A 17,779-nucleotide genomic window follows, 5' to 3' on the forward strand; every position below is an offset into this window, starting at 1 on the left:
CTTGAGAGTCCCTTGGAGTGCAAGGAGATCCAACCAGTCCATCCTAAAGGAAATCAACCCTGAATATTCATTGGAAGGACTGATGCTGAAGCTGAACTCCAATACTTTGGGCACTTGATGTTGACGACTCACTGGAAAAGACCATAACGCTAGGAAAGACTCACACTAAAAGGAGAAGGCGGTGGAAGAGGTTACAGATTCCATCACCATTTCAACAAACATGAATCTGAGCAAACTCCAGGAGATAGTGAAGGACAGGGGAGCCCAGTGTGCTGTAGTCCACGGGGTCACATAGAGTTGGACATGACTTACGGACTGACAACCACCACCTTGCCAATGCCACCCCCACCTTCTTAACAGGTCTTTACAGAAGAGGAAAAAACCAATCAGAACTCCCAGATGATAAGTGCCAGCATTTGCAAAATCCTATGGATGAAGAGCTCATATTATTTCTTCTTGAGAACACTCTCTGTGATGTTATAATTTGAGGACCACAGCCAAGACAAGTAAATGCATTAAAGCAGCTCTCCCCCTCGCTGAGTTAATTTATTCATGACAAAAAGCATTTCAGCCTTTCAGCAAAATGGGAAGAAGTCATCTTTCCTCCCATTCGCACCGGCGAAAACATCAATGTTATCCAGATCTAAAAAAGTTGTCGTTTTACATCAGAAGGAAAGGGGTGAAGCAACACAGTATTATAAGGGGTGTTCCTGCTGACTATAAATCTGTCATCATTAGCAGCTGCTTTGAGATGCTACTCTGATTCAGACGCTTGAAACCCACTTCAGACGCACATTTTCTCATTACAAGTTGCTATGTAAGATTCTGCTAAGGCACACGCTGTCGTGTTTGATATAATCGGTAATACACTGCCTTTACAAGGCAGCAAGACTGGGTCACACTGTGTCTGTTTTGATTGTGTCAGGCTGGTTTCATAAAAGCTCTGATCGACTTTGGGAACATGAAAATGAGGGCAAACAGTGCAAAATAAACTCTCCCTGTCATTTTGGGAATTTGGAGCGAGTTTCTGGCTTGCTTATGGAGCCGGGGAGATCTTAACGGAATTTAAGATTCCTGTACTTTTACTATTTCAATATCCTTATGTATATTTTAGAGGTATTGAATTTTACAGAAAAAATTTAAAACTAGAAACAAGGGTTTTCTGTGTAAATACTTGCCCGGGTTACCTGCCACCTCTACCAGTAGGAACTGACCTTGCAAGAAAACATTTTACTGTGGCTGCTGTTGCTGCTAAGTCGCTTCAGTCGTGTCCGACTCTGTGCGACCCCATAGACGGCAGCCCACCAGGCTCCCCCGTCCCTGGGATTCTCCAGGCAAGAACACTGGAGTGGGTTGCCATTTCCTTCTCCAATGCTAAGGACCACCAACTTAAATATAGTAGAAAAATAAAAGATTATCAGATTTGAAAAAAACATGTTTTGTTTTTGGGGGGGCTATAGGTGAAGCTCATTTAAATATTCCTTGGAAAAGAAGGGAAGGGTGAAATATGGTGTCACCCTTTATCAACATGATGCTTCCAACAGCTCAACACTCTCCTTATTTACATGTATTATATATTCACTTTAACTTCTGTGATTTTGCAGAGTATCACTGGACCTTAGATGACTTTTATTGTATCTAAAATTATAGAGATGCTCAAAAAAGACACAAGGAAAGTTTGAGTGGATAACTAACAATGAATGCAACATAACTGCAGATTTCACCACGCCTACACTCAGTCCTCGTGTGCGTTAACTCCGGAAGAAACCACTGTTGGCCACAGAAATTCTTCAGGATTCTTCAATTTTCACTACTTTCTCTAAAAGAGGACTTAGGTATGCTCTAGCCATTGAAAAGTAGTTCACTGTTTAAAACAGCATCATTTTCCAAATGTTACAGCAAGATGCAGTCTTAGGATACCGTGATACAGGAAGGGGACCGGTGAAAATGTATTCCATTGGAAAAGAATTAAGTGAATATTAAAAGCCCTCTGAAACCATCAAAGCAATTATTAAACATCAAGCTATTTTTGAGAAATGGGTCTTTTTCTATCCATCTCCTCAGGAACTGAGTTCTCACATAGGAAGCCAGTGAGTGTGCTCAGTCTGAGTTCCAGAAACGTAAAGAAAAGCAAATTAGCACCTTTCCAATTAGCCTGTTTCCAAATTAAGTTAGTAACCAACTATATGTCCACCCACTGTGTTTTAAGCAAAATCAAACAGAGGTACTGGTTCTTCCTTTTCTAAAATTCTCAACTCTAAAGATAAGAACATCTGTGCCTGCCATGGATTTGACAGTATCAGATATTAAGGTCTGTTAATGAAAAATGTATAATAATGTTAGGAGAACTCCTCTCTTTATATAAATGCTTCCCTTTGGATTGAACAATTCATCAGCACATTTTTATTCTGAATATTTAACACAATAAACTGCGTGTAGCCAGCACAGCTGTGCGGGGCACCCAGAACTGCGGAACAGTCCTGTTGATTCCACTTCTCTGGGCCACGCCAAAAACAGGAAGGACCAGTTTCAAACCGGCAGATAAAGAAAGCTGAGAACCCACGTCTTCCAGAATTGAAGACACTTACTTGGCCTTCAGCGTCTCCTCCTGAAAGTTCCAGTGTGGGTCTTCCACCAGCTGTAATTCCCGTAACACCCTCCCAGGCTTGTAAGCTGCGTTGATGAGCATGCTAAGAATCTGTTGGAAAAAACAAGGAATGGCCATGAACTTCAACTGCATCCATTTCTGCTGAAACGAGAAAGCACCCTGCTGACACTTCCGGGGTGTGTGCCCTGCACCTCTATTCAGTGATAGGCTGGATGGAGTCGGAGACAATATTTCGCAGACTGGCACCAACGATGTCTCCCATCAATGGGATAGGAAGGCAGTGAAATCCAAGGCCTCTGCCTGGGAGAGTGTGTGTCACTGGGGGGCAAGAGGGGTGGGGTGGTCAGCTCTCGCTAACCTTCCAGATTGCAGAAAAACTATACTGTTTTCTCCAAAGGTTCACTGATCATCCTTCAACTAGATTCCCCTTCAATACGAGTGGTTACTAAGAATTCCATCTTATTCTTTAAAATATATTTCAAAAGGAATCACTAAAACGGAGATGATAGATTTGTGCCCACACTTTTGGAGCCTGATGGGCTGCCGTCTACGGGGTTGCATTCAGTTGGACACAACTGAAGTGACTCAGCAGCACCAGCAGCAAATATCTATACAGAGGGTTAACAAATTATTTGAAACTCACCTAATGCTGACCCCACTTATGCATATTTAACATTAGGACAATTCTCAGAGATGAGAGTGTTTCGAAAGGAAGTCTGAGTATCTAATGTCATCTGACAGCTTTCTCAAACTACCCCTTCGGTCCCAAGTCCCAAGTGCAAGAAAATAAGCATATGGCCAGAACCACTGCAATACGCCCAAGGACCAGCTGCTGCTAAGTCGCTTCAGTCGTGTCCAACTCTGTGCGACCCCATAGACGGCAGCTCACCAGGCCCCCGCCGTCCCTGGGATTCTCCAGGCAAGAACACTGGAGTGGGCTGCCATTTCCTTCTCCAGGCATGCACGTGAGCCATCACTACTGGGATACAGAGCGCAAAAAGAAAGTGAAGGGGCAACACAGCACATAAAGGAACCCTGAGATCTCGGGGGCTTGTTCCATGAAACGCCCACTCACTGAAGACCTGCGCTGTGCTGGGTCGCAGAGCGCAGAGACAGGACACGGAGCCCCTGCTCCCGAAGTCCCTGCCCATCCAGACGAGGAATGAGCCAGGCTCTGCGTTCACGCGCTGTGTTTCGAGTAAAAACCCAGTACAAGAGTGAGAAAAATCTCTCCCTGAGGTGGGAGGACACTGGCCGTACTGCTGAAGCACCTACCACTCTGCGGAGGAGATCGGCACACTACCTATGGGAAGGGAACAGAAGACGCGTGCACGTGTGCACGCGTGCGTGCGTGTGTGCGTGCTCCGTCGCTTCAATCGTGTCTGACTCTTTTTGACCCTATGGACTGTAGCCGACCAGTCTCCTCCATTCATGGGATTCTCCAGGCAGGAATACTGGAGTGGGTCACCATGCCTCTCTCCAGGGGGTCTTCCCAACCCAGGAATTGAACCCGAGTCTCCTGCAGTTCCTGCAATGCAGGTGGATTCTTTACCACCGAGTCACCTGGGAAGCCCCCAGCTGAAAGGTATGCTGCAGAAATGTTCAAGTCTCAGTTTTCATGTACCTGGAGTGTTCCAGGATGTAACTGGCATGGTCTGCACCCTGCTTTAATTCTGAAAGACAAAGCTTTCTCATCACTGAGGATTTGATCTTAAAATATTCTTCACTCTCAGCAGTTAGCCTGGCGAGTGTCTTTTTCTCATCTGGGCAGCATTTTGCTGTGTTCCAAGGTGCCTGTAAAGCCTCACCAAGAGAACACAGCTCTGCCAAGCACTCAACGGCCAGAACACAGCAATACAAGCAGTTCTGGTGTGTTTATGCTTTCTCTATTAGAATAATCATCTGGTTTTATTATTTATTGTCAGTACAATTTACAGAAACTGAGTTTAAAAATAAATCCAATTGGCACTGGCTGAAATCACACACCAAGTGTTTATCAACAGACAATAAAATTTCACCCCAGTCTTGTCACTGTGCTTCACTGAGAAAAACCCCAGAGCTACATCTTATTTGTACATCAAAATGCATTTTGTGACTGTGAAAAGCAAATGCCTTCCAGACTTCAATTCAGAGTGGAAACCGCCAGCAATTAAATCGTAAACAGCATGAGATATTGAATAATTTTTCCTATGGCTTCTCCCCATGTCACATCATATGTCTCTAAAATTCAACAAGCTCTCTACAAAACCTTGGAATTGTGAGCGGAATAATTTGTGTGTACCTGACACAGTGGTGCATTAGAGTTCTCTCCATGAAAATAGTGAAGTTGACAGCTGTTACAACGACCCAAGTTAGCCTGAATTACTGAACCTTGCAAAGCATCAGAATTCATGCCACTGTGCTCTTGACCACAAAAGGGAGCACACAACTTGTCCCCAGATAACCAACAGGGTATTCACTGTGAAGCCGATGAACACTATTCCCAATAAACTGGCGTGAGACTGGTCTGAGTAGCTCAAGGAGGAAACTGGCGCTACAGCAACGTCTCACAGGATTTCTTAGGGTTCATGAGGTGTGTATTTATCATCACAGAGAAGCAATAGCCTTTATACAGCTGGATGGAGCTGGGATGGGAGCTTTCCCTCCCTCTCAGGCATATGGGGACACAGCAAGAAGGTGGCTGCGTGCAAACCAGGAAGTGAGTCCTCACCCACCTGCCGGGCTGGCCCCCGATGGAGGACCTGGAGCCTCAGACCCGTGAGCATCCATGTCTGCGTTCTGAGCTGCCTGGTCCACCCCACTGTGCCCTGTGACAGCGGCCCCAGCCCACTGGACGCCATCCCCTCCCACCTCCTCCTCCCCTCCCTCTCCCCTGGACTGTCACCCTCTGTGTGTGCACTGGGCTTCAGCCTCCTGTCTTAAAGGAGGAAAATTACTCTCTCCATCTCTCATCTTCGGCGCCTCGCCTCACTCCTGTCTCCACCGAAGGTAAAACCCTCAAGAACTGCCTACACCCACGGACTCCTCTCTCTCTCCTTCAGCTCCTCAGCGGCACAGTGCAATGGGGCTTCCCGGAAACAGGTCTTACCAAGATCGCCTGAAATGCCGGCTTTGCCAAGAAGGAGTCCTTCTTGGCCTTGTCCTGTTTCACCCCGTCAGCAGCTGGTGGCACTGCCTCCTCTGCAGACACTTCCTACCCTTACCCTCAGGACCCGAGGCTCTTCTGATCCTTCTGTGCCCCCCCCAAATGACAGCGACCTCAGGGTGCAACTGCTGGACTGTCCTCCTCCACCTATACTCACCCCACGGTGCACCTGGCTGCAAACACTGTCCACACACTAGCAAACCCATGGTCACCAAATGTGTGCTGGACTCTCACACCCATCTCCAACTGGCTGTACAACAGGCAAACCTTCACTTGCCCGAATCATTTACCCGGTCCCACGGCTCCCTCCCCTTGCTGTTAACGCCTTACTCTCACAGTCCATATCTAGGTCAATAGGAAACCCTCCGTGTATCCAAAACATGTTGATTTATTTGTTTACCATCACTCTCTCTAGAACCTAATCCTCGAGAAATCAGGATTTTCAGTGAAATCAGGGGCTTCATTTTGTTTGTTGCTTGATTCATCGTAGCTAGAACCATGCCTGTGCTCAATAAATAATTTGGGGGATTTCTTCAGTGAATTTCAAGATGGGCACTGAAATCAAATTATTCGGCACACCTAAAAATTAATGAATGATTGATTCACGCCAAAAACTTGTTTGGTACCATAAAATCTACGTCAGTAGAGGGAAGCTCAGGAGGTAGCACTTGCCACTGATTTTCTTTCCTACAAAATCCTACCCTATGGTACAATGAGAAAATCCAACAAAGGTATCTTATCTTCTTTATAAAAAACCTTAATAAGAAAAAATTACATTTTTCCCGACCTTCCTGGACACTGTCTACTTAATTCCTGCGTCATACATTACGTATGTGCTACAGTTTCCATCACCCACATGCTTGGTACACAGTTCTCAGTGGTCAATGTTCAGTATAAAATCCAGAAAATATCGTCCAGAGGCACGTCTGCATCTCTGACTTTGTTGACTGACTTAACCAGGTGCCACGTAGGCAGGACTTTTCCTCTTTCCAGTATAACCTGAAATGCCTAAGTCCTTGCTCTGAGGCCGTGGGCAGGGGGGAATCAACTCACCCGGGGGGCACAGCTCCTGCTCACCTTGACCCCCACCCCTAGCTTCCAGCACAGCACCCACCAGCACATGCTTATGACTCCTGAATTGCTTTGGACCTGTCTAAATGGACAGAGGGATCGAGGTACGATGTTTCATTCTCTCCTCGGTTCCCACAGCTAGCAGACTACCTGACATGACAGTAGCTGCTAAGTGTGCAGTAATGGATCGAAAAATCCTCGGAAGGTGTAGATGGGCAAAAAGAAATATACATGGGCCATTCAGTCCCCACACCGACTTCTGCACTTGCTGAGGCTAGAGCGCTACTAAGCCCACAGACGCAGACTGAAGGAGATCAGTCTTTGGTCCACCGCCCTCTCAGCGCTCAAGACCACACCCCCCTCAACAAATGCCAGCATGGCGACCACATGCACAGACCTCATCTACCTCTAGAAGAAGCAGGGGGAAAACAGCCATCAGCCTACATTTTCCAAAGTCTGAGAAACCTGTAACTATGAACACCCCTGATGGCCCGATAAAGCACATGCTCTGTCTTTGCTCCAATGATCTCATTCTCCATAAGTGAAACGCAACCTGAAGCCAAACACAGGTCCAGGGCAGGACTATTAGCATAAAGCCTGGCTTGGCAGACTCACCCTTTTCTTGCACTCACAGAACTAAAGCGCTTGCTTCTTTTTTCTCGCTCTTTCCTGCCTCATGCATTTTCTGAACATCAGCAAAAAACTAGTTTTGTCATCAAAAACTGCTCTGGCCTGGCTTTTAAACTTAGCTGCTGGCACCTCTCAGAGAATCGATCGGGGCTAACTACTGTTGACCAAGTATGTAGCAAAGCAAACTAGTCAAGCCTCAGAGAGAGACTGGGCTCTAAGGTCCCCATGTTTGTTAACAGGGCCCCCAGGTGGCCACGGACCTCACAATCACGTGGGTGTGACATGGCCTCACAGGGACTTTAAACAAGTACCAGGTTTGTGCCAGTCTCCCGTTCCATTCTGATCGCTGGCAACAAAGTCAGGCACAAATACAGGCAGGGGACAAGGCTGTGGCAAGGATGACCGCTTGGCCTGAAACTGCTGGGGGACTTGGGAGCCCATTCCTGGTCTAGGGGCCTTATTTTACACTGTGACAGAATTCCCGTGTGTAAGTTGGGCTTGGTTTCTTCCCTGACCAAGTCTAACATCTGCAGGGTCTACAGTCTGTGTCAGCTTAACACAGCTGGAGCTCACCTCCCACCCGCATCTCCCTAAGGCCCTTGAGAGGGGCTGCCCTCCCCCCGCCACCATCTCCCTTTCACTATCAATTTCTCTTCAATGGGGTCCACTCGCCACTTAGGCTGGGCCAGGCCTCCAGTAATTTGGGGATGTAAAACATGAAGGTGATGGGTCTAAATAAAAGCAGGCCTAAATAAGAACACAGGCCAAGCGCCAGGGACAGGGTCCAGGCCCCAGGACTCTCTGGACTCAGATTTCTGCACTTTCCAGGCCCGGCCCTGTGGTCCGCACGTTCAAGGCGCTTCAAGCGTTCCTTCCCATGATTCCGCTGATGCTCCAGGCTGCTCAGACGGCTTTTCCGATCCCTAGAGTGGGCGGCCCCCTTCCCTGAGCCCAGGCCCCTGTTCTTGATACAAAGCCCAACTCACGGAAGTCTGTTCAGTGGCTAAATGGATGGATAAACAGACCCCTTGTGCCCAAGGAATTACAACACACTCATCATGGTGCAGGTGATGTTCTGGACATGCTTTTTTGTCACAAAAACAGGAATGGGACTATACGAAGGTTCAAGACAGGTCACCTTTTTAAACAAAAAAGTGATGACCCACCAAAGATTTTACTCAAATGTAGTGAGCGTGTCCGCTGACTTGGGGAGGGAGGAGCACCCCCTCCAATAGAAGGGAGTGTTCTCCCTTCCCGGGCTAGAACACTGTTCCCATCTGTGTATGACTGCCTTCAGCGTGCAGGATGGAGAGGAAGGGGGTGTCTGGCACATGAATGGACCCCAACTCCTGTGACTCCCTCAGGGACCGTGCCCAACCCCCCACCGCCCCACCGTCTGTGGCTGTGGACGAGCTTTACCTCCTTAAGGACCAGCACGCATTTGCCTGGCCCCACCGACTGCGGCAGCTCGGCGATCCTGCCCTTGTTGAGGTAGGGGCCCGAGAAACACCGGTGGTTGATGAAAAGCTGAGGACAGCAGTACTTCCCGTTCACCGTTCCTACGTGGAAGAGAAACACGGTCAAGGCTCCAGGACCCACAGCTTAGCCCGCCACACCAACCGAGTTACCCAGAGGGGCCCTGAGACCCCCTATCAGAATGCTTTACACCCACCATGCTCTGCGAGTCCCCAGTGTACAGCACAATGACTCAGCTATCCACATACATATAGCTGATGTTGTTGACCCGTCACTAAGTTGTGTCCAGCTCTTTGCAGCCCCATGGACTACAGCCTGCCAGACTCCTCTGTTCATGAGATTTTCCAAGCAAGAATACTGGAGTGTGTTGCCATTTTCTTCTACAAGGGATTTTCCCGACCTAGGGATCAAAGCCATGTTCCTGCATTGGCAGGATTCTTTACCACTAAGCCACCAGGGAAATCATATATGTATATATATATATATATATATATATATATATATATATATATATGTTCTTTCTCAGAGTCTTTTCCTTAAAAGTTATTACAAAAACTGAATATAGCTCCTCGTGCTCCACAGTGTCTGTCAGTTACGTACTTTACATATGATAGTGTGTATATGTTCACCATTGCCCCACGCCCAGGCCAACACCAGATACGGCAGGGCTTCCTCATTTTGCCAGTCCCAGGGACATGAGCTGTGCCTCCCAGGGACTTGAATATGCATTTCCCTCATTGGTCTTTCAGCTTAGAAGGTGAACAGGCAAGGTGTTGATTTAGTTGTGTCTCAAGGTGCCACAGGGAAAAGCAGAACTAAATGGTAAGGTGTCAGTGGAACCCATCGGCCATCTACACACACGGGATGTGGTCACAGGACCAGCTGAGGTCCACTCTCTCCTACAGCTGCTCCGAGCCAAGCTGCACTAACAGTGGTCTTTCTGTGCAAAAACTTGTTATTGAGGGAGTAAGACTGACATATATATACAAAGAAGGCTGAGCGCCAAAGAACTGATCCTTTCAAAATGCGGTGCTGGAGAAGACTCTTGAGAGTCCCATAGACTGCAAGGAGATTAAACAAATCAGTCCTCAAGAAATCAACCCTGAATATTCATGGGAAGGACTGATGCTGAAGCTCCAATACTTTGGCCACCTGATGCAAAGAGTTGAACCACTGGAAAAGACTCTGATGCTCGGAAAGATTGACGGCAAAAGAAGGGGGTGGCAGAGGACGACATGGTTAGATAGCATCATTGACTCAGTGGACATGAATTTGTGCAAACTCTCGGAGATAGTGAAGGACAGGCAAGCCTGATGTGCTGCAGTCCATGGGGTTGCAAAAAGCTGGATGTGACTTAGCAACTGAAAAACAACAAATTAACATATACACACATATATACATGGAGAACCATGTGTAAAACAGAGAGCTAGCGGAAAGCTGCCGTACAGTTCAGGGAGCTCTGCTCAGCGCTCTGTGATGACCTAGAGGTGGGATTGGGGGAGGAGTGGAGGGAGGCAGAGATGTATGTATCCATATAGTGGATTCATTTCACTGTACAGCAGAAACTAGTAACACTGGAAAGCAATTATACCCTAATTAAAAAATAAGTTTTAAAAACCTTGTTATTCATCTGGGATGGTGATTTGATAGTCCAGGAAGCTTTGTTCTCATAGGACTTTAACTGAGAACCAATAGGTGAGGGGGGAGATACGTTATTTTTCCAAGACAGAAGGAGTCAAATAACAATTACCAACTCTGAAAGATGACATGGTTCTTTTAAAACAATTCTGAAGTTTGAATTTTATAAAAAAGGCAAAAAAAAAAAAAAAAAAGAAGTCCACAGCTACATTTACATGGAAATTCGAGGGTAGGATTACTCTGCCCAGCTCTTTAGAAAAAACAATCTTAGTAAATCTACTCATAAAACTGCTCTCTTTACTGCAAAGAAAACTTTGACTAATAGGATTCTTCCATGGTACACAAGTTTTAATCTTGGGTTCAGAGCAGACTTCCTTTCGGCTGGAAAATAGAATACTTAATCAAATATATTACTTAATGTACAAACATGTCTATAATCAGATTTGTAATCCAAAGGTAATTCACATTTATGTTTTTAAAAGTTACTGTAAGACACAGGACTTTATACATTAAAAAAACATATTATTCCCAACCAGCCACTCAAACAAGGTTTTAGGGAACAATTCAAAAGTCTATGGGGACTTAAGGATTAACCACTAGTGTAAAAATGCAAGGGTCACTGGCATAAATGATATAAAATGTCCAAAAAGAAATGCCTAATAATATTTCCAACTCTTTTCCAACATGATTATTCCTGATACACAGTTCTAACTGGACATGTAATTTCCAAGTGATGCGTGGACCCAGCTTCTCATGCCAAGCTCAGTGTCTCTAGCTACTGACCAAGAAACAAAAAGGGAAAGACACCGAGAATACAGCTTCCAAAAAAAATTTTAAAGGAGTAGGTATCTGTAAAAAAAAAGATAGTTGGCTCGAAGTTGAGTATTTTCATACTGACCTAAAAATATATCAAAGTTGAGTATTGTCATATTGACCTAAAAATATACCCATGTCTCCACTCACAGTAACGCACTGAGAAGGGCCAGGGCATCCTGCTGGTGCCGCTAAGCCACATCAGTCATGCCCGACTCTGTGCGACCCCACAGACAGCAGCCCACCAGGCTCTGCTGTCCCTGGGATTCTCCAGGCAAGAACACTGGAGTGGGTTGCCATTGCCTTCTCCCAGGGCATTCTAAGCAGCTGATTTACCTGTGGCGTCCAGGTGAGGGAACAGACAAAGGTCGTGAGGTATTTTCTCAACAGGCACTGTGGATGGTGATCTGTGGATAAAGGAGAAACGCCCGTGGGTCCCAAGCTATAGAAGAAACCAGTACCTTCCAAAGTCTTTTCATAATTTACAGGAATCTAAGCTATAAATATGTAAGACACAATGCGTGCATGGATAAGAACAGGTAAGATCATCGGGGGGCAATTCTTAACAATAATTCCAAGGAGCCTGTAGGTCACCCGCCCCTCGAGGGGGTCATCACTGATCTCTGAGGCTCCTCTAGGTCACTTCCTGGGCATGTCGCTTGTTAAAGAATGTCCTCAATCATATTTAGGACACGCAGAAACGTCAGTTTGCACTGACTTTCATTAAAGTCAGATTTTCCCTTATTAATGACTTTCTTCTGCTGACTTTTGATTTCTGGGGTCCGTGCGTGTATGGGTTGAGGCCACACTGAAAAGTAGATCCTCAAAGAAAAATCTCAAAATTGACGATTCTTAAAATGTGAAGTAGGCTTATTAGTCTAGGACAGAAGTCTGTGCTGCTGTTCAGCAAAAAGTTGCTGAACAAATATAAAAACTTTCACTCAAGGGGAAAAAGGCAAACTGGGTTTCCAGGAGATGTACAGGTTGATTTCACAGAAACTGCACAGATGAACAGTTATGTAAACTCCAAGTAAATAGTAATAAGGGCTCTTAGTGGGATCATCTATGGCGCTGGGTCTCAAAGCGGGCTCCCCAAGCTGTCAGATCAGCATTACCTGGGAGCCTGTTACACGTGGAGAAGCTCAGGCCCCATCACAGACATCCTGAATCAGAAATTCTGCAGATGGGGCCTGGAGACCTGTGTTTTTTAATGAGCTGTCTAGTGATAGATGCAAGTAAAGATGAAAACTGCCAATCCACAGGCTGCAAATTTAGGAGTCATGAATTCAAACTGAGATTCAATGAGAGGGACTGTTATTTTAGCTTTTACCTCTCTATTTCAATGTTATCCACATAAAACTGGAGTCAGATGATTAGCCTGATACACTGTTAGAAACATACTCAGAATACCCGTGAAACTGTTATTCACATCAATAACAATGAAGCTATTATTTGATTTTAAGTTTAAACTTCAGTACATGAAAAAAGAAGCTGCTTTCAACTCCCTTTCCATCAGTGTATTAAGAAAACAGATTCACTCGGTAAAGGATGTTTATCATGGTGTATTCCAGACATTTATAAACGTGGTACTAACAGTGACAATTTTCCAAAAATATATAGCCAGTAGGTCCACACACTATAGAACATCCCCTTCCTCATAAACTTACAATTGAAACGTGGAGTGACCTGCATTTATTTGGCAATGGAGGGCCCACACATCTTCATGTAGACTCTAATTTAATCTTTCTAAAACTCCCCAAGAAATAGGTGTTTTACAAAGGAAAGCACTGAGGTACGGAGTAATAAAACAACCTGCTCCAGCTCACCGGGCTGGAAGGGGGCAGAGCTGAGGCCTGGACAGGCAGCTCTGTGGGGGCCCTGGGGCATTAAAGACCCAGAGAACTGTCGCAGAGCACCCTGACCAGAACGCAGGACCGTGGGCATCCTTCAGGTCAGCTACGCTGGGACGAAAGTGAGAGGTTACAGTCTGGAAAAGAAATTCCTTAAGAAGCAGACCCCACGTGTCCTGCACAAAACAGACGCTCAGTACATGTTTTCCTGTCGCCCTGACTCCTGTGCTAGGCCGGGACCAGTTCTCTAACAAAAGCAGCCCTATTTCCATCCTCTAAAGATACTTCATAGATTATCATGGAGTTTTTGTGAAAAAACACTTACTGTTTTTCTGGCTGCACAACTGCGATCTTCCTCTTCTTTTGTGCTGTAAAACAGGCAGAAGGGGGGAAAAAAGAAAACCGGCTTTAACAGCGAGTTGGGAATACGCATTTTTTTTAATGGCTCCATAGGTATAGAACTGTGTCTGTTTTTAAAGGAACAATTTGAAAACTGAAAAGTTACTTCATTCCGGCCACAATTTTATCTTCATCTCTTCCAGCACAAAACAGACTTTGACTTTTCAGAAGAAATCTAAAGAGAATTTAGTACATTTTACCTTATCACTACATGGGCTACTTTATTCTAAAATGTGCTTCTAATAAAAAGAATACACATATCAGACCTCCCAGGAACACAGCTGGTGAAATGGACTGGTACAAACACTGATTATCCAGATGACTTTTCCCCTCAGAAAGCGTGATAAGGCAAATAATTTTACCATTGCAGCATTCTCCCAAATTAGGATTAGAGGCATGTTTATAAACGACAACATTTTATCATTAAAAAGCAGATTGGTACCTAGCAAATACATACGTCTGTCAAACAGTGACAGAAACCAGCCAACAATAACCTGAGGTTAAGAATATCTCCAGGTTACATTTACAACTGGTTGGAATCACCTTCACAAAGACAGACCAGAGCTTTTGGCATCTACTAACTCAGACATAGATAATCCTGCATCTTCCAACATTAGGAAAAATTAATGCTCACAGAATTTCTAAAGCTGTCGGAGTTTGGCAGGTTTAATTAGACTTTGCGTCTTCAAAGCAAAATGCGTGTATGAGAAACACCACGAGAACACAAATAAACAAGAGAAATAGTGATTCAAAATTTCATCTATTCTTGATTTTATTTAGTATCCAATTCCAGGACAGGCAGACCTCAGAGATATTGTGGGTTTGGTTCCAGACCACCCGATAGAGTGACTATCACAATAAAGGAGTCACGGGAATTTTCTGGTTTCCTAGTGCACATAAAAGTTATGTTTTATAAGTCTACTATAAATCTGCAGTCTATCAAGTGTGTATCATAATAATATTCTGTCTAAAGAACAGTGTATATATATTAATCAAATATACTTGATTGTTAAATGCTATCATCTGAGCGTCACTGAGTTATAGTGGTGACATCCAAAGGTCACTGATCACAGATAATGACAACAAATACAATAATGATGAAAAAGTTAGAAATACGGCAAGAGTTACCAAAATGTGACACAAAGACACGAAGCGAAAAAGTATTGTCGGAAAAGTGGTATCACAGGCGTGCTGGATGCAGGGATGCCTGAAACTTTCAATGTGTGAAAATGACCTGTGACAACAAAGTCTGCCTATAATTCTATGAGAAAGTACAAACTCTGTGACCTCTAGAGGGAAAGATGAGTGCGCAGACCGTATACGTTGCCTAAGTCGGTCTTTGTTAATTAGGGTGAGATGCCCAAATTGTGTGATGTCTTGATGAGAAGCCAAACACAACAGTCTGGGGAACAGAGATGAAACGTCACTGCGTTCACCTTAACCTGCGTGGGCTTTCACCCAGAAAAACTGAAAATGCTCCTCCCCTCCCAAAGCCAGTGAAGGAGGAAGGGAGAGGGTCAGGACACGAATTTCTGTCTAAGGTACAAGCAGGCACGGAGGATTGGATCTAAACCTGTAGAGCCTGGGGAGGACCTGCCCAGGGCTGTGGGGGCTAACAGCCAAGGACCCAAGACATTTTAAGTGAGAATAAAAGGCAAAGAAGGCCCTCAACGCTGAAATCATTATTCTAAGCTCATAATTTTAGAAGTATTTTAAACTGACGGCAAGACGTTACTGTCATTGGATGAGATTCAGTATGCAGTACTGGGCACAGGGCAAAAGAACCTCTTAGAATCCACCTCTCTCTATAGCTTGGGCCCCTACTTTATTCACATGAATAACCCCATCTGACGCTTGGTAAGAATTGTTAAGTTTCTTGTGTCCTTCAAAATTTCTCGACCTCAGGAAACAGGAGGCCGGCAATGGCAGGGAACTCTCTTTACAGCAATATTCTGAGCATCTATGTAAATGAACCTCACGGGAGGGTGCTAAAAAAAAAAAGTTAGCCAGCATACAAATTAATAAAGAAAACATTAGAAATATCTAACCTATTTCACAAAAAATTAAAAGCCTTATATTTAAGGACAAACAATTTTAAATACTACTGTTGACACATTAGGGTAGAATTATAAATGCTAAGATTTATTATTGAATGAATTATCATATACTATAAATTAATATTTTTTTAAATGGTTACCATTTCAGGATAATGACCTACAACAATTTATATTAAAACACACACTTGTATATATTTAAGTGGTATGTTTGTGAGTGCATGTATGTGTGTATGGGATGCTGGGTTATTTTGACTACTAATATTGGTTTGATTTGGTACTTTTGTGATCAGAAGGATGTAATATAATGCCCCCTTCAAAGTCCAACTGAAATCTCACTGGTAATTTAATGCCAAGAATCAGTTCAGGTCAGTCTCTCAGTCGTGTCTGACTCTTTGTGACCCCACGGACTGCAGCACGCCAGGCTTCCCTATCCATCACCAACTCCCGGAGCTTGCTAAAAATCATGTCCATCCAGTCAGTGACGCCATCCAACCACCTCAACTTCTGTTGTCCCCTTCTCCCTCCTTCAATCTTCCCCAGCATCACGGTCTTTTCTAGTAAGTCAGTTCTTCGCATCAGGTGTCTAAAATATTGGGGTTTCAACTTCAGCATCAGGCCCTCCAATGAATATTCAGGATTGATTTTCTTTAGGACTAACTGGTTTGATCTCCTTACAGTCCAAGGGACTCTCAAGAGTCTTCTCCAACACCACAGTTCAAAAGCATCAGTTCTCTGGCGCTCAGCTTTCTTGATAGTCCAACTCTCACATCCATACATGACCACTAGAAAAACCATAGCTTTGACTAGATGGATCTTTGTTGTCAAAGTAATGTCTCTGCTTTTTAATATGCTATCTAGGTTGGTCATAGCTTTTCTTCCAAGGAGCAAGCATCCTTTAATTTCATTGCTGCAGTCACCATGTGCAGTGATTTTGGAGCCCAAGAAAATAAAGTCTTGACTGTTTCCACTGTTTCCCCATCTATTTGCCATGAAGTAATGGGACCAAATGCCATGATCTCAGTTTTCTAAATGTTGAGCTTTAAGCCAGCTTTTCTCACTCTCCTCTTTCACTTTCATCAAGAGGTCTTAAGTTCTTCTTTGCTTTCTGCCATAAGGGTGGTGTCCTCTGCATATCTGAGGTTATGGATATTTCTCCCGGCTATCTTGATTCCAGCTTGTGCCTCATCCAACCTGGCATTTTGCATGATATACTCTGCATATAAGTTAAATAAGCAGGGTGACAACCTACATACAGCCTTGACGTACTCCCTTCCCAATTTGGGACCAGTGTTTTGTTCCATGTCCGGTTCTAACTGTTGGTTCTTGACATTCATACAGATTTCTCAGGAGGTAGGTAAAGTGGCCTGGTATTCCCATCTCTTGAAGAATTTTCCATAGTTTGTTGTGATCCACACAGTCAACAGCTTTGGCATAGTCAATAAAGCAGAAGTAGATGTTTTTCTGGAACTCTCTTGCTTTTTCAATGATCCAACAGATGTTGGCAATTTGATCTCTGGTTCCTCAGCCTTTTGTAAAACCAGCTTAAACATCTGGAAATTCACAGTTCATGTACTCTTGAAGTCTGGCTTGGAGAACAGTATTACTTCCCTAGCATGTGAGATGAGTGCAATTGTGTGGTAGTTTGAACATTCTTTAGCATTGCCTTCCTTTGGGATTGGAATGAAAACCAACCTTTTCCAGTCCTGTGGCCACTGCTGAGTTTTCCAAATTTGCTGGCATATTGAGTGCAGCACTTCCACAGCATCATCCTTTAGGATTTGAAATTTCTCTACTGGAATTCCATCACCTCCACTAGCTTTGTTCGCAGTGATGCTTCCTAAGGCCCACCTTGGCTTCTCATTCCAGGATGTCTGGCTCTAGGTGAGTGAGTACACCATCGTGGTTAAATGGGTCATGAAGATCTTTTCTGTACAGTTCTCCTGTGTATTCTTGCCCCATCTTCCTAGCATCTTCTGCTTCTGTTAGGTCCATACCATTTCTGTCCTTTATCGTGCATGTCTTTGCATGAAATGTTCCCTTGGTATCTCTAACTTTCTTGAAGAGATCTCTAGTCTTTCCCATTCTATTGTTT

General features: G+C 44.5%; 1 protein-coding gene across 1 annotated transcript in view; it reads right to left on the bottom strand.

Annotated features, from left to right (window-relative positions):
- SFMBT2 (Scm-like with four mbt domains 2) overlaps positions 1-17,779 on the bottom strand; it is a 178,486-nt gene that overhangs the window by 17,791 nt on the left and 142,916 nt on the right. The window contains exons 13-16 of the mRNA XM_018056961.1: positions 13,557-13,599; positions 11,718-11,788; positions 8,874-9,013; positions 2,589-2,698 (exon numbers count right to left, since the gene is read on the bottom strand). Coding sequence (XP_017912450.1) covers positions 2,589-2,698; positions 8,874-9,013; positions 11,718-11,788; positions 13,557-13,599 — 364 coding nt within the window. The remainder of the gene's footprint in view (positions 1-2,588; positions 2,699-8,873; positions 9,014-11,717; positions 11,789-13,556; positions 13,600-17,779) is intronic.

The sequence above is a fragment of the Capra hircus genome, chromosome 13 (genome assembly GCF_001704415.2).
Source record: "Capra hircus breed San Clemente chromosome 13, ASM170441v1, whole genome shotgun sequence".
NCBI lineage: Eukaryota > Metazoa > Chordata > Mammalia > Artiodactyla > Bovidae > Capra > Capra hircus.